General features: G+C 52.7%; 1 protein-coding gene across 4 annotated transcripts; it reads left to right on the top strand.

Annotated features, from left to right (window-relative positions):
- The first annotated feature begins 241 nt into the window (after positions 1–241).
- On the top strand, positions 242–16,785 carry Sdsl (serine dehydratase like). Of its 4 annotated transcripts, none has more exons than XR_008222023.1 (12): positions 242–340; positions 4,220–4,404; positions 4,571–4,610; positions 5,323–5,462; positions 5,770–5,862; positions 6,606–6,694; positions 7,338–7,565; positions 11,304–11,428; positions 12,468–12,742; positions 13,493–13,581; positions 15,439–15,515; positions 16,678–16,785. XR_008222023.1 is itself a non-coding variant. In XM_052755204.1 (9 exons), the coding sequence occupies exons 2-9, from the start codon at positions 4,240–4,242 to the stop codon at positions 12,659–12,661; spliced, it is 1,074 nt and encodes a 357-aa protein (XP_052611164.1). In that variant the 5' UTR covers positions 242–340; positions 4,220–4,239; the 3' UTR covers positions 12,662–12,825. The 4 variants fall into 4 exon arrangements, 2 of the variants coding, with proteins under 2 accessions (XP_052611164.1, XP_052611165.1); XR_008222022.1 differs by lacking the exon at positions 16,678–16,785 and adding an exon at positions 15,823–16,347; XM_052755204.1 differs by lacking the exons at positions 13,493–13,581; positions 15,439–15,515; positions 16,678–16,785 and having other exon boundaries at positions 12,468–12,825.
- The last annotated feature ends 4,910 nt before the right edge of the window (positions 16,786–21,695 follow it).

The following is a 21,695-nucleotide window of genomic DNA, read 5'->3' as shown; positions in this document are numbered from 1 at the left end:
GTGGTCCAAGGTGAGAGGTTCCTTCTGCCTCTTGCTGGCCAGTCCCTGTGGATGTATGCGTTCCTTCCTGAGCCTCCATTTCCCCATCGGCCCGATGAGCCCAGGTCACTCACGAGCCATGAGCTGCGTGAGGAAAGAGGGGAGGGTTGAATATCCCCATGAATCCAACTTGGCTGTTTTTACTGTTGAGTCTTTATCGGGGCCCAGAATCAGGAACTGTCCCTTTAACAGGGAGGAGGGGCCGGGCCCTGGTGGCGGAAGCTGATCTTTGGCCCGTGAGGCCAGGTTGGTCCCGGCTGGGCTGTAGGCTGCGCTGGTCTAGGGACTGTCCTCTGGGAAGGTAAGGGTGGCATTGTGGGAGTGGCTGGGGGTTGTGGGGCAGCAAGCGGGAGTGAGGATGGCTACTACTCCGGGAGCATCTGTCCTGTCTTGTCACCCCCCAGGAGGCGGGGCCCTGGGGACCCTGAAGGTGGATATCAGATTGTGCAGGTGGGGGGGCGGTCAGCCTGGCTTTCTAGACTTTCTCCTGATTCAGCTGCTGTATGCCACCCAGATGGCCCCTGGAGAAAGCAGCCCAGAACTGCTGGGGTTGTTGTGAGGGCTGGAGAGAATGGGCAGCCCTTTGAAGTGAGTTCCAGTGAGGGAATCACAGGCCTTCTCTCTCCATTACAGGACAGGGAGGTCCAGCCTCTTGCTGAGGTCCCACCAGCTGCACGGTGGGGAGTGGGACAATGGGGTCCCTAGGCCTCGGCTCAGATGGGTCACCACCCTGATGGCGATGAGGTTGTTGTCATCAAGGGGCGGTGGGCAGAGAAGCCTGGGGACAGAGCCAAGAATTTTAGCTCTTTTTTCTTCTTGCTTTTGTTTGTTTGTTTCCCCAAGACAGGGTTTCTCTGTGTAACCTTGGCTGTCCTGGAACTCACTCTGTAGACCAGGCTGGCTTCGAACTCACAGAGATCCGCCTGCCTCTGCCTCCCGAGTGCTGGGATTAAAGGTGCGCGCCACCATTACTCAGTGAGTTTCCGCTCTTAAGGATAACTGTCAGTGAAGTACCAAACAGCCTCATTTTCAATAAATGATAATGATGATGATGAAGAGGAGGAGGAGGAGAACCAGGGAGTTAAGATGCCACACAGTGTGGAAGCACACACCTGGGTTTGAACTCTGAGCCACAGTTCCTGACCTGTGGCCTTGTGTACCAACCCCTCCGGGTCACTAGTTATAAAATGGAGTCACATACAGGTCTCTGTTGGGGTTTCTCAGTGCATTCTGAGATCATCAGGAAGGTGCTGGGCATGGTGCCCGGATCCCAGCAAGCCCCACACAATAGTTAGCTCTTATCAAGCCACACCGGGTACAGTGGGCACCCTCACTTCATGGCTGAACTTAATCTTCATGAGGACCTCATGCCGTACAATAATGCATCCAGGGTGTGGCCTGGTTCATGCTTAGCTCATTCATATCTTTCTGGTCCAAGAGGCCTTCCCTGGCTCCATGCCCAAAGGAGACCCTTTTGTTCATCTTCAATATTCACAGTTTCCTATTATTTTCTTGGTTTATAGTACATCTCCTCATCAAACTACATCCTGGCTCTGAGGCAGATGTCTGTTTACCCCACCGTGCCATCCCTGGGTCCCAAGCCCCAGCCCGGACCTTGACAGTGCTCTCTAGACATACACAGCAGGTTGTGCGTGGCAGCCTTGGTAGAAAGTCCCAGTGAGGGAACCTGTCTAGAGGATTCAGCCTGGAGCCTGGCAGTGGGTGCCAGCGGTTCGTCCACACCACAACCTGCAAGTTTTTTGGGGTGTGTATTTGTTCCCATTTTACAGAAGAGGAAATAGGGGCAGAGTGGTTGAGACACTTGAGGCACATAACTGGTTTTTGACTTTGGTCTCTGGTTAGCCCCCAAACCTGTGATCTGGGGTCGCAAGACTGAGGTGACAACTAAGCTGGGCTATGGAGGAGTGTCTTGGTCAGGGTTACTATTGCTGTGATAAACACCATGACCAAAAGCAACTTGGGGGAGGAAAGGGTTTATTCGGATTACATTTCCATATCATTAATTGTCATCAAAGGAAGTCAGGACAGGAACTCAAGCAGGGCAGGAACCTGGAGGCAGGAGCTGATGCAGAGGCCAGGGAGGGGTGCTGCTGACTGGCTTGCTCCCCATGGCTTGCTCAGCCTGCTTTCTTATAGAACCCAGGACCACCCTCCTAGGGATGGCACAGCCCGCAGTGGACTGAGCCCTCCCCCATCAGTCACCCATCAAGAAAATACACAGGGGGCTTTCCCACAGGCCAGTCTGGTAGGGTCATTTTCTCAGTTGAGGTTCCCTCTTCCCAAATGACTCCAGCTTGTGTCAAGTTGACACAGGGACCAGGTACAGCTCATAGGCACCCTTTCCCTGTGAGACGTGCTGAAAGAGACGAGGTGGGTCTGCTCTGTCTTTACCTTGTCTGGGGAGTTCCAGGGCCCGTCCTGACAAAGGGTCAGATTCACCAACCAGTTCCCTATTTGAGTCCCTTGAGTAAGAGTGGATTAAGAGGTTCAGGCTGGGACACCAGAGCGGGGAGACCCGACCACCGGGTTCAACTCGCCTCCTGGTGACCGACCTTGGAACTGCAAAGGGCTTCACCAATCCTTTGAAGAGGACTGCCTCAGTTTCCTGAGTTTGAGTGCAGGGATTATAGGTGTGAGCAACCACCCAGCTTGTTCCTTTCCTAACATTCCTTCCCTCATTTCTCACTTGTTTGGTTTTTTGCTTATTTATTTATAGACAAGGTCTTTCTACATAGCCCCGGCAGGCCTATAACTCACTTGATAGACCAGGCTGGCCTGGAATTCATAGATCCTCCTGCCTCTGCCTCCTGCATGATGGGGTCAAAGGCGTGCACCACCGCATCCATCTTCCTCCCCCCTTTTAAAATTGCATTTATTATCAGTGTGTGAGAATGTGTGTGAGAGTGTGTGTGTGTGTGTGTGTGTGTGTGTGTGTGTCAGAGGACCACTCTGTAAGCTAAGATCTCGCCTTCCACCTTTAAGTGGTTCCTGGGGATCAAACCCAGGTCATCAGGCTTTTGTGACAAGTAACGTTTGTTGAATCATCTCGCCAGACCCTTTTGCAATCTTTTAAAATTAAAAGATTATTTATTTATTTAGGTTTTTCGAGACAGGGTTTCTCTGTGTAGCTTTGCACCTTTCCTGGAACTCACTCTGTAGCCCAGGCTGGCCTCGAACTCACAGAGATCTGCCTGGCTCTGCCTCCCGAGTGCTGGGATTAAAGGCGTGCGCCACCACCGCCTGGCTTAAAATTTATTTTTATGTGTATGTGTACTTGTCTGCATATATGACCGCGTGCGCACCATGTACAAGCTGGCCAGAAGAGGGCATCGGACTCCCTAGAATGAGAGTTGGAACCGATTGTGAGCCACCATGTGGGTGCTGGGAAGTGAACCTGGGTCCTCTGCAAGAGCATCGAGTGCTCTTAACCGCTGAGCCATCTCTCCACTCCCCCCCGCTTTTTTTCTGTTTTGAGATGGATCTTGTGCAGCCCTGGCTGGCTTCAAACTTCTTATGTAGCCCATGTAAAGTCGCCATCCCACTGAGTTTGGACAGATGTAAACCATTGTAAAGCTACATATGTACATCAAAAACCAAAACAAAGGCTTACTGGCCAGTGTGATGTCAGAGCAGTATACCCCCAATGCTGAGCAGGGGGAGGCAGGAGGATGGTGGGTTCCAGGCCAGCCTGGGCTACACACGGAGACCCTATCTCTCAACGGCAACTACAACAAAAGCATCTTTGCTTTTAGAGACAATACGGGCCGTGGCTGGGTAACTGGGAACCGATAACCAGGAGGAGGGCAAAAGATTGCCAACGGCAAAGATAGGGGGTAAGGAAGGGCGCTGCCTCCTTGGCATCTGCTTAACCAGTGTTTTATATGGAAAAATTATGAATGAATGAATGACTGAATTTTATGACTCTTCGGTCACACTCTGTGTCCCCAGCACTATGGACAAGCCACAGACAAGCCATTGTTAACCAGGACAATCTGCCTTGTTCGGATGGGGAAACCAAGGTCCAGAAAGAGGCAGACACCTGCCTGGACCTTGAAGCTTGGAAGCTGGATTGGATTTAGGGTGGCCAGGCTCAGGGGCCTTGACCTCCCTTCTCCTGATAGAGTTAAGGAATCTAAACTGTGCATGCCCCCCCTTACAGGTCATCTCTGTGCCACAGGAATGGAGGCAGAGCGTGTCAGGGTGGAGCCTTTCCACAGGGTCACCCCCCTGCTGGAGAGCTGGGCACTGTCTCGGGTGGCAGGCATGCCCGTCTTCCTCAAATATGAGAATGTGCAGCCAGCTGGCTCCTTTAAGATCCGGGGCATCGGACATTTCTGTCAGCAGGTGGGCCCGGGGCTGGGGAGGGGAGTGAGGTCTCACACAGGGCTGTGGAGGAGGTGGGGGCAGGATAGAAGGAGAGGAGTGTTGGGCGTGGATGGAGCACCCCGCCACATCCCACAAAGGCCTCCATGACTGGAGTGACCCCCAACTCAGTCCTTTCTCTCTCCAGATGGCCATGAGAGGATGCAGACATCTGGTGTGCTCCTCAGGTGACCCCACTCCTCTCTGTTTTACTAGGAGTCCTCAGGACTGGGGTGGGGGCAGGGGAGCCAGCTAGAGCATCTGTCAATGTCCAGGGCTTGGCTTGACTACCTTCCTTCCTTCCTTCCTTCCTTCCTTCCTTCCTTCCTTCCTTCCTTCCTTCCTTTCTTCCTCTCTCCCTCCCTTCCTTCCTTCTTTCTTTCTTTCCTTTGTAAAGGCTACGGGACTCCTGATCCTCTTGTCTCTACCTCCTGAGTGCTGGGGTTACAGGTTTGCGCTACCACAGCCCAGTTTAGTTTCATTTTAAGGAGTAGCTCATCCGGGCCACAGTCTCAGACAGCCACACCACCTGTTTTCAGTCCCTTCCCCATAATCCTAGATTTGTGGAGGTCACAAGCGACAGAGACCCATCTCACAGAGGTTTAAGCTGTGGGCTCCAAGTTCCGAACATGCTCGGGATAAATGGCTTTCAGGCATGGCTGGATCCAGCCGCTCTCTTCGGTCCCTCTCCGTCTCTTGCTTTTTCTTCTCCTTTGCCTCTTTGTCCAGGCCACACGGTAGCCTGAGCAACATACTTCACCCCTGAAGCAGTAATGAGTGAGGAGGTTGCGTTCTCTGATTGGCTCGATGTAGATCAGGTGTCTTCCTCTGCCCCGGGTGACTTACAGGGAGAGGGCAGCATGGCGCGGTCTGAGAAACTCCTTTCTCCACTGCCCCCAGGGGGCAATGCAGGTATTGCAGCCGCATACTCAGCTCGGAAGCTGGGCATCCCTGCCACCATCGTGCTCCCAGAGACCACTTCCACGCAGGTGGTGAGGCGGCTGGAGGGGGAGGGGGCCGAGGTCCAGCTGACTGGGAAGGTAAGGAGCGGAAAGCAAGGACAGAGAGCTGGCTGGGTGGCTGGGTGGGTGGGGTGCTGTGTCCTCCCCCACCGCACTCCAGGGCATCGCCTCTGTTTATTTTGGACGGACACTGGCCAGAAGCAGCGTTTTGGTCTTCAGTCTTCTCTCGGGAGGGTGGAGGGAAGAGAGAATGGGTGGGACAAGGGTTTAGCACTGTAAGCGCTGTGGAGCTTCTCTCCTTCCTCCCGGCCTTTCCTTCTTCCCTTGCCCTCTGCTTTTTTTTTTTTTGTTTTGTTTGTTTTTGAGACAAGGTTTTTCTGGGTAGCTCTGGCTGTCCTGGATCTCACCATGTACCCCGGGCTGGCCTCGAACTCACAGAGAGCCACTTGCTTCTGCCTCCCGAGTGCTGGGAGTAAAGGTGTGCACCACCACATCCCGCTAATTTCTAACGTCTCTTCTTCCTTTCCTTCAGCATCCACTCACCCATCCATCTATCCCTGAATAGGGCGGGGTGGAACGGGAAGCCCACCCTGCGGGGCAGGGGCATGTCTGTACCACCTGGGGTTTCCTCAGAGCTCAGGAGGGTTGTGCCACTGAGTGGGACATAGCAGCTGTCACCCACAACTCTCAATCCTTATTGGTGGAGTCTGCCCCAAGCACACGCTCCCAGTATCTGCAGCCCACTTTGTCTACTACCCAGACAAGCTCTAGGATCAGGCGACACCCAGGAAGGTGAGCCCCGGGTGACCTGTGGCGGGCACAGGTGTCAGGGGCCAGCTCTGCCTACGTCTATGCTTCAGTTCACCTTGGGCCATCGTTGGGTGACGGAGGCTCTCACGGGTAGGCTGCAGGGACCCAGACGATATGTGAGGGATTTGTCCCCTCCTGTGGGCCCCGAAGTGGGTTCCATGTCACCAGTCCTGGAGTTCACTGGCTCTGTGCACCCTGAGGGGTTCTGGCCCTGCTGTCAGGCATTTGGGTCCCTTTGAGTTTGAGGGATGCTTCCTTTGGCCCATGCAGAGGTTGCGGTCCTCATCCTGGGAGGTATGGTCTCTCTCAGGAGGGGAGACCTCCTCCACCTCTGTAGGAGACTCCAGTCTCTGCCATAGTCCCCGTGGAGTCTGCACCCCAGCTTTTTCCAGGGCCTCGATTTCTCCTTAGGTCTGGGATGAAGCCAACACACGGGCGCAAGAATTGGCCAGGAGGGACGGCTGGGTGAATGTCTCGCCGTTTGATCATCCCCTGATATGGTGAGGCTTGTGGCTTTGTTCCCAGGGTGTCAGAACAAGGGACCCTCATTGAATCAGGGCCGGAGGAACCGGAGGCCCAGAAAGGAGAGGAACCCTCAAAGCCAGGCAGACATGGGTTCAGACCTTGCGTCTTGGGAATTACGCTTTGTGCAAAGCACCTCGCTACCCATGCCTCAGTTTTTTCATCCATCCAATGGAAATTGTAATATAAAATAGTCTTTATCAAACATGTGCCTTGGGGCTGGGTGCAGGCTGCTGGCGTTCCCTCACTGGCTACTCATCTATGAGGTAGCTACCGGGAAGCCCACTGCGGCACAGAGAGGTCAAGATACTGGCCCAGGGGCACACAGCTGATGGGGGAAGAGACAGGGTTCTACTTCCAGAACCACACCTGGTCCCAAGTCACAGGTTGGTCCCTCTTAACCCTCCCTGATGAGGGTCTTTCTTTCCAAAGTGGGGAAGGATTGAATAAGAAAAGGTAAGAGCGAGCCTGGGAGGGCGGCGAGGAGACGGGTGTGTGGATGAAGGGATGAGTGGATGGAGAACAAGGCTGAAGCTGGGGGCACCCTGCTGCACCATCTCGCCTCTTTCAGTGGCCAAGGAGAGGGGTCCGCCTATCATTTGTTCCACTCCCACCCCCCAGGGAAGGCCATGCCAGCCTGGTGCGGGAGCTCAAAGAGTCGCTGGGGACCCCGCCGGGCGCCGTGGTGCTGTCTGTCGGGGGCGGAGGGCTCCTAGCCGGTGTGACTGAGGGCCTGCTGGAGGTAGGTTGGCGGCATGTGCCCATCGTTGCCATGGAGACCCGAGGGGCACACAGTTTCAACGCGGCCTTGCAGGCAGGCAGGCTGGTCACTCTGCCAGACATCACCAGGTGGGTCTGGGTGGAGCATCTGAGGGGGTAGAGGGTGGGGTGTCTCTATCCTATGGCCTCTTTGTCCAGGCTTGTGGGGGTGGGGGCACCCCAAAGTCTGCTTATCCTGAAATTCTAACCACTGTCACGAAGTTAGAGGGTGTGAAAAAAGCCGGGTCCGTGGGTACACCTGTTGTTTGTTTTTTGGCTCTTTTGCGGGGCCCACCAATCAGCTCCCAAATAAATCCACACATGGAGGCTTTTTCTTAATTATGAGTGCCCGGCCTTAGCTTGGCTTAGTTTCTAGATGACTTTCCTTAACTTTAAATCATCCCCATCTATCTTTTTTTTGCCTCTGGGCTTTTCCTGTTCTCTTACTTCTGTAAATCTTACTCCGTGGCTGGCTGGCTATGTAGCTGGGTGGCTGGTCCCTGGAGTCCTCCTTCTTCTCTGGCTCCTCCTTTTTTTCACCTGGCTCCTCCCTACCACTCCCTGTCAGGTACTTGCTGACGCAGCCTCCTGACCGCAGGTGAATTTTATTTAATCAAACACATCTTTGCATCATTAAACCAACAGTCCAGAGCATAAACAAAAGTAACACACCTTGAAATAATATTCTACAACACGCGCCCCTGTCATTCCGACACTTAAAAGGCAGGAGGCTTGAGCGTGAAGGCCCAGCCTGAGCTTGTATAGAGAGACCCTGTCTCAAAATAAAGGCAGGGGTGGTGCTGGAGAGGCCCAGTGGGCAATGTGCTTGCCTTAGAAGTGGAAAGACCCGAGTTCAGGTTCTCAGCACTGACACAAAATCTGGGTGCAGCCGTAGCACCTGTGACCCCAGAGCTGGGAGAGTGAAGAGCGGCACATCCCAGAACCAGAGGTGAGCAGGAGAGACTCCTCCTTAGAAACATGTAACACAAGCTGGTCAGCTTCCCAGAACTGCTGTAGAAATGACTGCAGACTGGTCCGTGGTGGCGCACGCCTTTAATCCCAGCACTCGGGAGGCAGAGACAGGCGGATCTTTGTGAGTTCGAGGCCAGCCTGGGCTACAGAGCAAGATCCAGGACAGGCATCAAAACTACAGGGAGAAACCCTGTCTTGAAAAAAAGAAAAACAAAGAAAGAAAGAAATGACCGCAAACTAAGCCAGGGAGACAGACACGGAGGATCGGTGAAGTTCCTGCCTTGAGAGTGTGAGGACCAGAGTTCAGACCCCGGTATCTGTGTGAAACAGTGGAGTGTGGTAGTGTGTGATTGAAATCTAGTCCTGGGGAAGCAGAGGCAGGTGGAGCCGGTATAGCTACTTGGCAAACTTCAGGCTAATGAGAGCCTGTGTCAATTAAAGGGGGTGGGGCTTACTCCAGAGTGGCAGCCCAGCTGTTTAAGCCCTCAGGTAGGTACACGCCCCCCAGCCTGGCACAGCAGAAGCATCTCGTAATACCCACAGGTTGCTGTTTCTACAGACAGAAGCATTCCACACAGGTGGAGTGACCTAGGAACTCCTCCTCCTCCTTTAACTTTGGAGGTTACATCCGTCCCATTCCTAGACCCTGGTTCCCTTCTCGGCCTGGTCCCCACACCTACTTAGTCAGGGTTTCTATTGCTGTGAAGAGACACCATGACCACGGCAACTCTTAGGAAGGAAAACATTTAATTGGGGCTGACTTACAGTTCAGAGGTTTAGTCCATTATCATCATGGTGGGGAGCACGGCAGACATGGTGCTGGAGAAGGAACTGAGGGTCCTACAGCTCACAGGCAACAGGAAGTCGACTGAGACACTGGGTGGTATCCTGAGCACAGGAAACCTCAAAGCCCGCCCCCACAGTGACATACTTCCTCCAACAAGACCACACCCACTCCAACAAAGCCACGCCTCCTAACAGTGCCTATGAGATTATGGGGGCCAATTACATTCAAACCACTACAGTCATTGATCCCTGGTGTGGGGCAACAGTCTCCCCGTCCTCTAGACCAGCCTTGTGGCCATTTTTTTTTTTTGCGGGAGTGGTAACATCTACATGAGGACATGTGGTACAAGACCACACTCTTCACTTATTCAAACTGTGGTCAGTGGTCTTTTTAAAAATTTTTGAGACAGGATCTCATGTAGCCCAGGTTAGCCTTGAACTCACTATGTAGCTGAGGATGACCTTGAACTCCTAGATCCTCCTCCCAAGTGCTGGGATTATAGGCATCCAGTTTATGGGGTGCTGGTGATGGAACCCAGGGTCTCATGCATGCTAGGCGAGCAGTCGACCCTCTGAGCTGGAATCTTCCTTCAGTGCTGGGAGCGGAGCCCTACTGAGAGAGTTCAGGGCCAGCCTGGACTCTGGAGCTCTGCCACTGAGCCTCACTTCCTTTGTTGCCCAGGCTGGCCTTGAATTCTCTCTGTAGCTCACTGAGCCACACTCTTCTACAAGACTCACCAGCCTCGACTTATGCCCATCCTTGCTCCTCCCCCAAACCTGCAGCCAACTCCAGGCTCTCTCTCCCCCACTCTGCCGAGGTCTTTCTTTCTGTCCTTGTAATGGCTGAAAGCTGGTCCCGACTCTTTGCACATGTTGTTTCTATGCCTGGAACACTCCTCACCTGTCTTGCTTGTCTCCCCTCGTCTCTGGCAGCTTAGCTTAGATGTCACCATATAGAACCCCCACAGCTGTCTCCTGGGGTGCTCAGTACCATGTGGGCATTTATTCACTTGTATCCTCTGCCCTATGCTGGGTATGGGACCAGGGCCTCACACATGCCGGGCAAGTGTTCCAGCTCTGAGCTGTACCCCAACCCTCTTTTTACTTTTTATTGAGACAGAGTTCCACTAAGTTGTCCAGGCTGGCCTTGAATTCTCTCTGTAGCCCAGGCTGGCCTTGAACTTGCCACCCTCCTGTCTCAGCCTTCCCAGTGTGGGGATGACAGGTCTGTACCAGCACGCCTGGCTCATTACCTTGCTCATCACCTCTGCCCCATCTGTGAACTTAATCACCCCAGCGACAGTAGTAACCACAATCAACACTTCTCCAAGCATCCGGCCCTGAGTTAAGAAAGCACCTTACAGGTTTCTACTCGCTCCAGCCTTGTGACAACCTCAGAAGTTCCATTATTCAGATGAAGAAACCTAGACCCAGAGAGGTCAAGTGACTTTCCCAAGGCTGCACAGCTAGTACAGAGCCAAAGTCAGAAAGTAGACACTCTGGCTCCAGCCTTAAGTGGTCTGGGTTCCTCGGGAGTCAGAGGTCCCCAGAGATATCTCTGAGTTCAAGACACAGAGACTCTAGCTCACCATGGATAGTAGCAGAGAGGTGACCTCAGCACTGAGATCAAATGGGTCGGAATCCACGTTCTGGTATAGACCAGCTGTGTGTTCCTGATGTAGTTATTTACGTCTCTCAGGCTCCTTTCCTCTCACTCCGTGTGTGTGTGTGTGTGTGTGTGTGTGTGTGTGTGTGTGTGTGTGTGTGTATTAGAACAGACGTATGCACACTGGGCACATTCCCCTCTGGTGAGGCTCGCAGGACATCCATCATCAATAGTTATTGGTAAATAAAGTGACTAGATGGCCAATGTCCCCTTCTGTGGTGGGTTTTTTGAGGTCAGCCTAGGGTAGGAGACCAAGCATGCTTGTGAGTCGCTCATGGGATGCACAACATCTGAGCATGTCTGGACCGCCTGATGGGGACTTGTCTATCACAGGATGTGGGTGACCTGGGGCCTGCAGGGCGGATCTCTGATGTGTCTGCTCTTCCACCCGCCTCCCCAAACAGTGTAGCCAGGAGCCTGGGAGCCAAGACTGTGGCGGCACGGACCTTGGAGTGTGCAAAGGAGTGTGAGATCCTCTCTGAGGTGGTGGAAGACCGGGAGGCTGTGAGCGCTGTGCAGAGGTTCCTGGGTGAGTGAGACCCAGGTCATCCACCTGTCCACCTCAACCATGTCCCCAGCATCTGTGACAGGACTGGCTGATGATGTCATGGGGCGTGTCCATTAGTGGACGGGGGTGGCGGGGTCGGGGCGGGGGGAGGAAGGGAAAGTCTTAGGCAATCTCAGGACATTTGCACATGCTCTGCCTCCTGGTCCCATCCCCCATTGCTTGTCTATAGTGATGACTAGTAATCCATTAGGTACGTCCTCCAGGAAGCCACCCTGATCTCCCCACACCACCTCACTAACTAGAGACTTCCAATACACTAACCCGTCTGCTCACAGCTGTCTGGTTTTTATCTATTGTTGGGGTGTAACTGGGTGGGGGTGGGGTTTTGCGTCTTAACCACTGTTATGTCCCTAGGGTCTTCCAAACACAGAGCCAGGCAGAGAGTGAGGTATTTGTTGAATGAATGGATGAGTTTAGGAGTGAGTGGGAAAGATGAGTAATGGATGGATGGGCAGTGGAGGGAGAGAAGGATGAATGGGTGTGTGTGGGATAGGTGGGTAGGGATGAATAGATGGATGGATGGATGGGTGAGCGGATGAGTGGATGGGTGGGTGGGTGGGTGGATAGTTGGGTAGATTGAAGGATGGATGGATGGATAGATGGATGGATGGATGGGTGTGTGGGTGGATGAGTGGATGGGTGGGTGGATCGATTGGTGGGTAGATGGTGGGTAGATGGACAAGTTGATGAGCAGGCTGATGAATGAGCAATCACATGATGGGTAGGAGATGGATAGATGGCTCCTGGATGGATGGCTAGCTTTACAGACGAAGGCTACACTGACGGATGGACAGAGAGACAGCCAAGTGATGGAGTAAGGAGTAGATCTGTAGAAAGTCAGACCTGTGATGGCAGAAGGGATGGGTGGGGTGGATGGATGGATGGATGGATGAATGGACGGACGGACGGACGGATGGACGGACGGATGGATGGATGGAGTGGTGGAATGCCCCCCCCCCGCCGAGTACTGACTGACAATCCTTCCTCTTCCTCCCCACAGATGACGAGCGGATGCTGGTGGAGCCTGCCTGCGGGGCTGCCCTGGCCGCTGTATACTCAGGCATCCTGGGGAGGCTCCAGGCTGAGGGCCGCCTGAGGCTGGCCCAGGCTTCCATTGTGGTCATCGTGTGTGGTGGCAACAACATCAGTAACCAACAGCTCCAGGAGCTGAAAACCCAGCTGGGCTGCAGCTGAGGGCTCCCGGGGATCCCAGAGAGGCCCCTGGACACCATCATGGCCACCCAGGGGGCCTCAGCTCCCGCTGCCATGCTTCAGGTAGCTTGTCTCCTTCAGGTGGTCCCCTTGGATTGCTCCCACGGGCTCCCTGCAGTTCAGTGAATAAACCTTCCTGAGCTGAGTGTGTGGCTTCCACGGATTCTGTGTTTTTACCCCTTGAGCTACACAGTCCTGAAGCAGGTTCTGAGGCAGCGACTCCATATTTCAGCATGAGTGGCCCGCACTGAGCCTTGAAACACGTCCCTCCCTGGAGGAGATGATGTCACCTGCTTAACTGCCAGTAACTTTCCTAAGAGTTCTTCTCTGCATCAACAGTCACCAAGGCCCTGCCAGCAAGTCCCTGGCACAGTGCACGTGTGTGTGTGTGTGTGTGTGTGTGTGTGTGTGTGTGTGTGTGTAAATGACATAATGCACCAAGGTCACGAAGTTGGCATATGACCCAGCCAGGTGCAGACAGTACTTCTCAATGTCACTAAGTTATGCCAGCGTGAGTACTAGAGGTGGCAGGGCTCCAGGGAGAGTGGTCGGAGTCATGTAGCGTGTCCCTCGCCCCCTACCCAGGGGGTCAGGGCCTTCAGCCCTAGAAAAATCTCTTAGGAAACAAGATGACATCAACTCCGTTGAATCCACAAGGGGGCAGCAGAGTGTCTCCTATGGGGAAGGCATCTCAGGGTGGTCTTGTGTCCCCGGCAACCCTGGGCTCTCTCCCAGTCTGGGGGTTCTCAGACCCCACAGGGGTCTGGGATACACCTTGTCTCTGTCTGGGGGGTCTTCTTATTCTCCTCACAGCCTGCCGGTTACAGAGCTCATCTCGGAGAATCACAGCTCAGGGTAAAACTCATTTCCCTGTGGCATGTGGGCCGTGTGGCCTCAGACAGGTAAGTGTCCTCCTTTCTCTGGGCCTGCAGCCTACAGACCATGACTCACCTCCTTCTTCAATGGCAGGATTCGAGCAGCAGTGACCTCCGCTCTCAAATCTGCTGCCTACACTGTCTTCCCCCCAGAACCCCAGACCTGGCCCTCACTTGCTAAGAATCCCCCCACCAGACACCTGGGAACCAGTTCCCGGTTCCTTGGAGCCACAGTTTGTGAATCTGCCAGGATAGAGACTTGGGTGCCGTGAGTCCTGGAGCTGGATGCAGCCAGACCTGAGTCCATCTTTATTCTTGCTAAGGATCCAGGGCGTCCTGAGCAGACACTCCCTTGCTCTCTCTGTCCCAGTCTGGGCTGTGCCATGGGCTGTTGGGGGAGGGCATATGTGTGACCTGCCATGTGTCTCAGGGCTTTGGACCATTTTGTCTCATAATGACCCATGCCACATGGACAATTGCTACCTGCATTCAAGTGAGGAAACTGAGTCAGAAGAGTTGAACCACTTGGGCTGGGCTGCACATCTTATGCACAGACTCTTCCTTGTGCTCACTTTCTCAGCCTCTCTCCCCTGCCTGCCTTGCTCTCTGGGCTTCTGACTCTTGCACATCCTTCAAGCCTGGCATGAGGACTGCCTCCACCCTGAAGCCTCCCGGGATTGTCCAGGCTGGCAATGTTCCTTCCTTCTCCTGTCCCTGCACCTGAGTAGCAGAGGCTGTTTCCGGTCCAGGTGCTGGGGATCCCAGGCAGCCCTGACCTGGCCTCAGCCCCCCCGTGGCTCTCCATCCTGGGAGACTTGTCAGCTGCTATTTGCTCCTTGCCCAGTCTCTGGAGCTTCAGATAACAGCCCCAGAGGACTGTTGACACACTCAAATAACGTGTGTGTGTCCCTAAGCTCAGTTTAGACCCTCTGCTTGACGCCCAAGGCATTTGAAAGCAGGGAGGGTGGAGAGAGTCGGGGGACAAAGGAACTGGGGACATTGCAGACTTGCTGTGGCAGGGCCTGGTTTAGTGGGCGGACACTGACTCTGCCACCTCTGGGCTCTCTGTTGGGAGAGCGGAGCCTGGGAGAGGGCTGGAATCAGAACGCATTTGCTTAGGGCTGCATAAGGTCACTGTGACCTGTGTTTGTGGTGTGTGTTCCTGCTCACATGCAGCCTGATGGCCTTGCCGTGACTCCCACTGCCCCTTCTTCTCAGCTACTGGGGTTCACCCAGACCCTCTGTCTCATCTTTAAGCTTTGGCTGGCAAAGGGGCTGTTGTCACCCTGGAGCAGGTGGGAGGAGGGAGGGAGGCAGTCAGGTGGCAGCTGCTTGGCCCTTTCAGCTGGGATGGCGTCGTTGAGAAATGGCACTTGAGGTGTTAACCTCTGGCTTCCACATGCACACGCACACACACATACAATGTATAGCTGATGGGGGTTTTAAAGAGAGGTGAGGCCGGGTGGTTGGTGGCGCACGCCTTTAATCCCAGCACTCGGGAGGCAGAGGCAGGCGGATCTCTGTGAGTTCGAGGCCAGCCTGGGCTACAGAGTGAGTTCCAGGACAGCTAGGACTGTTACACACAGAAACCCTGTCTTGGAAAACCAAACCAAACCAAACCAAACCAAACCAAAAAACAAAAACAAAAACATAAACAGAAAAAAGAACAGAGAGAGAGAGAGAGAGAGAGAGAGAGAGAGAGAGAGAGAGAGAGAGAGGAGATGGTGAGGGAGACAGGAGAGTGTGTGCTGGAGAAACCACACAGGCCGTTTTATTAGGATGGACTATTTAAAAGAGTCCTGGCTCATAACTACATCAATATGAGTCTTTAACAGATCAGAGGGGAAGCTGCTTTGGATTTTTTTTTTTTTTTTTTTTTGACAGCACTAGGAGCCAAAGCCAAGCCTTACACATTCTAGGCAAGCGTCCTACCACTGAGCCACATCCACAGCTTGGAAAAGGTAAATTTTGCACTGAGGCCCAAAAGCAACCAAGAGGAGGGAGGGGGAAGGGCCCCAGTAGCAGCACATGCAAAGGTCCTGGGGCAGGATTATAGTCCCACGGCATGTGTCCCTCAGCCCCGTGCCCAGATTAGGACTCCCTCCATCTTGAGCTAACTTGACCTTTGAGTGGACAAGGTGGTGTACTCCCCGCCCCCCTTAGATTCAGAACCCCTTAGAGGAGGGTAAGGTGGACCCTTGGCAGCTAGAGGGGTTGGCCGCACACAGTGTGGGGTTGCACCCTGCCCACCAGAGCCTTTGTGTCTAGGGATATGTGGGCTCACAGTGGATGGCTGACCTGCTCACAAAGGGATCTGAAACAGCAGGCGTCCGCTGGGTCTCCAATCAGGCCAATTTTTGAGGACCCAGACCCATGAGCAGTCTCCTAGCTTGGTTTTCTTGCCTGTGTCTTCCTCGGCCCTCTGGCTACAAATCACAGCCGGGACTCTCCTCCTCTGGCCCCGTGGTCTAAACGGAGCCCTCTCCTAGGTCTCACCTGCCTCTCCCTTCTCCACTGTTTGTACTGTTTAAATTCCACCAAAAATGTCACGGGCGGGCTCCGCGCCCGGCTTCCAAATTCCCTGATAAATCCAGCGGTTGGCAACCCCGGGAGAGGCTTTGTGCAGCAGGGAACCCCATAAATCACCCACTGCCACTCCGGCGTGGGCAATATCCTATGTAAAAAGGTGTTTCCTGGGAGCGCCATGGGCAGGAGAATCCTATTACAGGCCGCCCCATTAATTATAGAGAGTCAAGCAGCCCCTTTCCTGCGATTTTTTATCTTAAGTCCGAAAACTGATTGCCGTCCCCAACCCTTCCCCGCCAAAAAGACCGAAAGAATAAAATCAGTGTTTGAAGAACAAATGGCCAAGCTGCTCCCTTTACAGTCGGAGTGGGGTCTTTCTCATTCTTCGGAGGGTGAAAGTGTGGGGGACCTTGCTGGGCCTGGTGGGGTCTCATGACACCCCAGTCCCTGGAGGTGGGTTTGATACAGGAGGGGACCTGAGGCCTCACCCAAGTCGCACAGTTTGGGCGATTCTTCTCAGCTGTGGAGGTAGGGTGAAAACACACCAGGCTGGGCGATGGAAGACCTGGGTTCAAATCCTACCTCTATTTCTTTTAGATTTCCTCCCACCTAGTGGGTGAATGAACCCCTCAGAGCCTCGGTTTCTTCTTCTGCCATGTGGGAAGTAAGATCTTGACGGCTGCCCAGGGGGTGGTGGCACACACCTTTCATCTCAGCACTCAGGAGGCAGAGGCAGCCGGGTATCTGAGTTCAAGGCCAGCCTGGTCTACAGAGTGAGTTCCAGGACAGCCAGGGCTACACAGAGAAACTCTGTCTCGAAATCAAAAAGCAAAACAAGCAAACAAAAACAAAACAAATTAAAAATGTAAAAGAATGCAAAAAACGAATAAAAAAATATAACAATGTAACTGGGGCCTGGCCTTATGACCTTTCTCTCCCTACCCCAACTCAGGCCAAGCAGATTCTCCCATTCTTAAAATGTTGCTGGCTTGTTCACCTTTTGTTTCAAAAATGCATTTTAAAGTTAGTTTATCTTGTTCCTTGAGTTTTTGTGGTACCCAAAGCAGGCATCCCTAGGCCAGGGCAGGGAGCACCTTCCAACATCTAACCTCCCTGGTGCCCTCCCCTCTCCTTTTAGATAGGGTCTCACTACGTTGTGAAGCCTCAAACTCACCATCCCCCTGTCTCAGCCTTCTGAATTCTGAGATTGCAGTTGTGTGTCCACCCCCACACTCGGTGTCACCCTCTTTTCTTGTCACCCGTGGTTATTACCTCTTCTTTCTCATGGTTACAGTGTGTAGCTAGAGTTTTCCTGCCTGGCCCACAGTCAGGACAAATCTCTCTCACCTGCCAGTCCCACAGCCGCTCAGACCCAATCAAGTAAACACAGAGACTTATATTGCTTACAAACTGTATGGCCGTGGCAGGCTTCTTGCTAACTGTTCTTATATTTTAAATTAATCCATTTCTATAAATCTATACCTTGCCACGTGGCTCGTGGCTTACTGGCATCTTCACATGCTGCTTGTCATGGCGGCGGCTGGCAGTGTCTCTCTTCCCTTCCTGTTTCATCAATTCTCCTCTCTGTTAGTCCCGCCTATACTTCCTGCCTGGCCACTGGCCAATCAGTGTTTTATTTATTGACCAATCAGAGCAATTTGACATACAGACCATCCTACAGCAACAGTGTCTCTCTGAACAGCACAGAATGACCAAATTGTCCAGACTGTATCCCCATCCAGGGCACTGTCCTGTAAACACACGGTGGGCAGATCCCTGGTGAGCAGTTGAATGAATGAATGAATGAGTGAATGGAGAGAAGGCTGGGGGCGGGGCTGGTGGAGGTCTCCAGGATTTGCAGCTGTGACCAGAGAGGGTGAGTGACCTAGATACATACAACACAGCACAACTCTACCAAAGTCAGTCCCAAATTGAAATGTCCCAGGCCAGATATGTCTCCAGTTCTGCACGGTGGACCACCTAAGGGCCAGCTCTCTGGGCAGACACATTCTCGAAATGCCATCTCTGGCCTATGTTATCTCCCAGGGGCTTGCCCATCCATGCACAAGCCCATCCATGCAACATCTAAAGATTCTTTTGAAAGGTTTTTTTTTGTTTGTTTGTTTTTTGTTTTTTGTTTTTTTCGAGACAGGGTTTCTCTGTGTAGCTTTGCGCCTTTTACTGGAACTCACTTGGTAGCCCAGGCTGGCCTCGAACTCACAGAGATCCGCCTGGCTCTGCCTCCCGAGTGCTGGGATTAAAGGCGTGCGCCACCACTGCCCGGCTCTTTTGAAAGGTTTTAGGTGTATGAGTGTTTGCCTGCCTATGTGTCTGTGTACAACGTGCATGCAGTATCCTCGGAGTCCAGAAGAGGGCATTGGATCCCCTGGAACTGGAGTTACTGACAGTTGTGAGCTGACATGTGGGTGCTGGGAATCGAACACACGTCCTCTGCAAGAACAGCCAGTGCCCCCTACAAAGCATCTCCTATAGTCTCATCCATAGATCAAATCTCCACAGGCTTTGGGAAGAAAGCATCATTTCTACTGGAAACTGGAAACAGACCTTCCCGGAACTAGGCAACCCTGTGGATTAGATACAGGGAGTGTGGGGAAGGTTACTTTGTAGTTTTGAGCCAGTTCCCCAGCTGAGCCCTCTGGATGTTTGGTAAGCAGGACACAGTGTCAACACCAGGGATTTGCTTCAAGCAGCCAGAAGTCTCAGAAAATAGAGACGTGAGATTTCCTGGAGCAGGCTGCTGGAGCCCAGTTGTCCAAAGACCGGCCTAGAGGCCTCACAGGATACTGATTTTTTTTTTTTTTTTTTGAGACAGGGTTTTTCTGTGTAGCTTTGTGCCTTTCCTGGAACTCACTCTGTAGCCCAGGCTGGCCTCGAACTCACAGAGATCCACCTGCCTCTGCCTCCCGAGTGCTGGGATTAAAGGCATGTGCCACCACCACCTGGCGATACTGATTTTTATTGTCAAGGATCCAAGGCAGGAGATTGATGCTGTAAGTGGAGGTTGTTATCACTACCAGGTCTTGGGTCCCTTCATGAAGCCTCTGTGATTAGGCTGTAATGCACATGGCCTTGTTGAACCTTGACAATGATATTCATTTGTTTATTTGTTTGTTTATTTGAGACAAGGTATCTCTACACAGCTCTGGATGTCTTAGAACTCACTCTGTAGGCCAGGCTGGCCTCGAACTCACAAAGATCCAGCTGCTTCAGCCTCTTGAGTGGTGGGATTGAATGCATGCACCACTACACCCAGCAATCTCATTCTATATTCTCTCATTCTTTTCTTTCTCACCCATTCTCATCCTGTCCCCCCGCCCCCGTTTCTTTTATGAAGCCGGGTTTCATATACCTCACCCCAGGCTGGCTTCAATCTTGCAGGGTAGCTGAGGATGATCTGGAACTCCTGATCCTCCTGCTTCTGCCACAGTGTTGGGATTCCAGGGTGTCACAGCAAGCCTGGTTATACAATGCTGGCTATGGAAGCCAGGGCTTTGTGAGCACTCTACCTACTGAGTCCCATCCCCGCCTGGATTCCCAGCTATTTCTGAACCAAGAGAATTCACCTCAGAAGATTTTACTCCTGTGAAAGAGAGATGGTTGGAATTTGGATTCGATGTCGGGATGTGCACGTGTAATCCGATGACCGTGCCTCCGGTGGCTCTGGACCTCAGAGTCTGCAATGCCCCTCCCCTGACCCCCGAAGCTGTTGCCCTGGATCCTGCCACTTCATGGGTCACACTTTGAACGGCAAGAGGCTGGCCTCTGATCCCAAACCACTGTAAAGTCTTCCTGAGAATTTAGGCCACTCTTTTGTCCTTCCTTGGCTTCAATTTCACCCCTGGTCAAAAGTTAAAGGGGCTGAAGAGATGGCTCAGAGGTTAAGAGCACTAACTGCTCTTCCAGAAGACCTGGGTTCAATTCCCAGCATCCACATGGAGGCTCAAAACCATCTGTAACTCCAGCAGCAGGGGATCTGATGCCCTCTTCTGGCCTCTGTTGGCAACTGCGTCCATGTGACACAAAAACAAGAATTAATCTTTAATGAGAATATTAAAATTTGGGCAGTAGGGGTGCATGAATTTAATCCCAGCACTCAGGAGGTATCAAATATCCCCCTACTGGAAGATTCTATAAAGAGGAGAGAGATGGCTCAGGGGGGTTACTGTATTCCATCCTCACATAGGGAAGGAGAGGGAAGGAGAGGGTTACCACTCTGATTGCCACACACATGCTATAGCACTTGAACACACACACACACACACACACACACACACACACACACTCACACACACACATTTAATTAAAAAATAATAGCCTAACTCTTAAATAATAGAAAAATTGAGAAGAATTTAAATGAAATGTATAATAAGAACCATACCGGCGCTTTCTACGTCATCAGGAAGCCATGGGCGCATGATGAGGCAAGGGGTGTCCCTCCCAAGTCCTCAGGATCCCATTCCCCAGCACTGGGGTGTGGGCAGATCGAGACAGACTAGGCTCCCAGCTTGAGCTTAAGCAGGAGGAAGTGTCTGGGGGGGCGCGGCTAGAGCCAGGAGGCAGGCAGGGTTGGAGGGAAGTTTCTGTTCATCACAGTAACGGCCCATTTGCAGTGATCGGCTGCGCAGGTGTTAATAACGCTAATGGCATAGGAAGGGGAACCTGGCTACTCGGCTGAGCAGGAGAAATATGCAGAGGAGCACCCGGGTTCACATAAATCAGCTGTGCGAGGCGCAGTGACTGAGGCGGGACTTAAAATTCCAGTCAGGGGCCTGGTGTTCTCATCATCAGAGCCGGAGAGGGAATTTATCCTGTTTATATGTTTTTACTGCATGACAAGACTGGAGAGCAGAGCCCTCCACAGCCATTCTGCATTTTAAATATTAGTCCTGAGGATGGGGAGGGGTCAGCGCTAATGCTCTGTGTGGCAGAATGGGACAGGGGACTGTAGCATTGCTGCATACATGGGCGCTCACATGGCTTAACTAATGTCCGGCATTGGTCAGAATTTAACTATCCACATGTTTCTAAGGACACTGGAGGACAGGTGATGTCTTCTTTTTCCAAAGCTGGGGACACAGCCAGAGCTCAGTTCACCTCCTTACCTATAGGTGTCTTAAAAATTATTTGTGGTGGTGGTTGTTTCTTTCTTTCTTTGTTTTTCGAGACAGGGTTTCTCTGTGTAGCTCTGGCTGTCCTGGAACTCACTCTGTAGACCAGATTGGCCTCAAACTTACAAAGATCTGCCTGTTTCTGCCTCCTGAGTGCTAGGATTAGAGGCACAGCCCCCCCACTGCCAGACTTTTAATATTCTCATTAAAGATTAATTCTTGTTTTTGTTTCTCTGTCTCTGTCGGCATTTGTCACGTGGGCGCAGTTACCGACAGAGGCCAGAAGAGGGCATCAGATCCCCTGCTGCTGGAGTTACAGATGGTTGTGAGCCTCCATGTAGATGCTGGGAATCGAACCCAGGTCCTCTGGAAGAACAGCCAGTGCTCTTAACAACCTCTGAGTCATCTCTCCAGCCCCTTTAACTCCTGGAAACTTCATTTTTGAATTCAGGCGCTGAAGAGGCAGCAGGACCTTGACAGAGAAGA

Source organism: Peromyscus californicus, unplaced genomic scaffold (assembly GCF_007827085.1).
Source record: "Peromyscus californicus insignis strain IS unplaced genomic scaffold, ASM782708v3 Scaffold_2__1_contigs__length_46816999, whole genome shotgun sequence".
Taxonomy (NCBI): Eukaryota; Metazoa; Chordata; class Mammalia; order Rodentia; family Cricetidae; genus Peromyscus; species Peromyscus californicus.
The sequence above is the reverse complement of the archived record's forward strand: the minus strand, read 5'-3'. Positions and strand labels throughout refer to the sequence as shown.

Bases quoted from the DNA above. Each gene is read 5' to 3' on its own strand.
- Sdsl (XM_052755204.1), top strand. From the start codon at position 4,240: ATGGAGGCAGAGCGTGTCAGGGTGGAGCCTTTCCACAGGGTCACCCCC. The intron at 4,405-4,570 runs GTGGGCCCGGGG...TTCTCTCTCCAG, and splicing joins TCGGACATTTCTGTCAGCAG to ATGGCCATGAGAGGATGCAG. The intron at 11,429-12,467 runs GTGAGTGAGACC...TCCTCCCCACAG, and splicing joins CGCTGTGCAGAGGTTCCTGG to ATGACGAGCGGATGCTGGTG.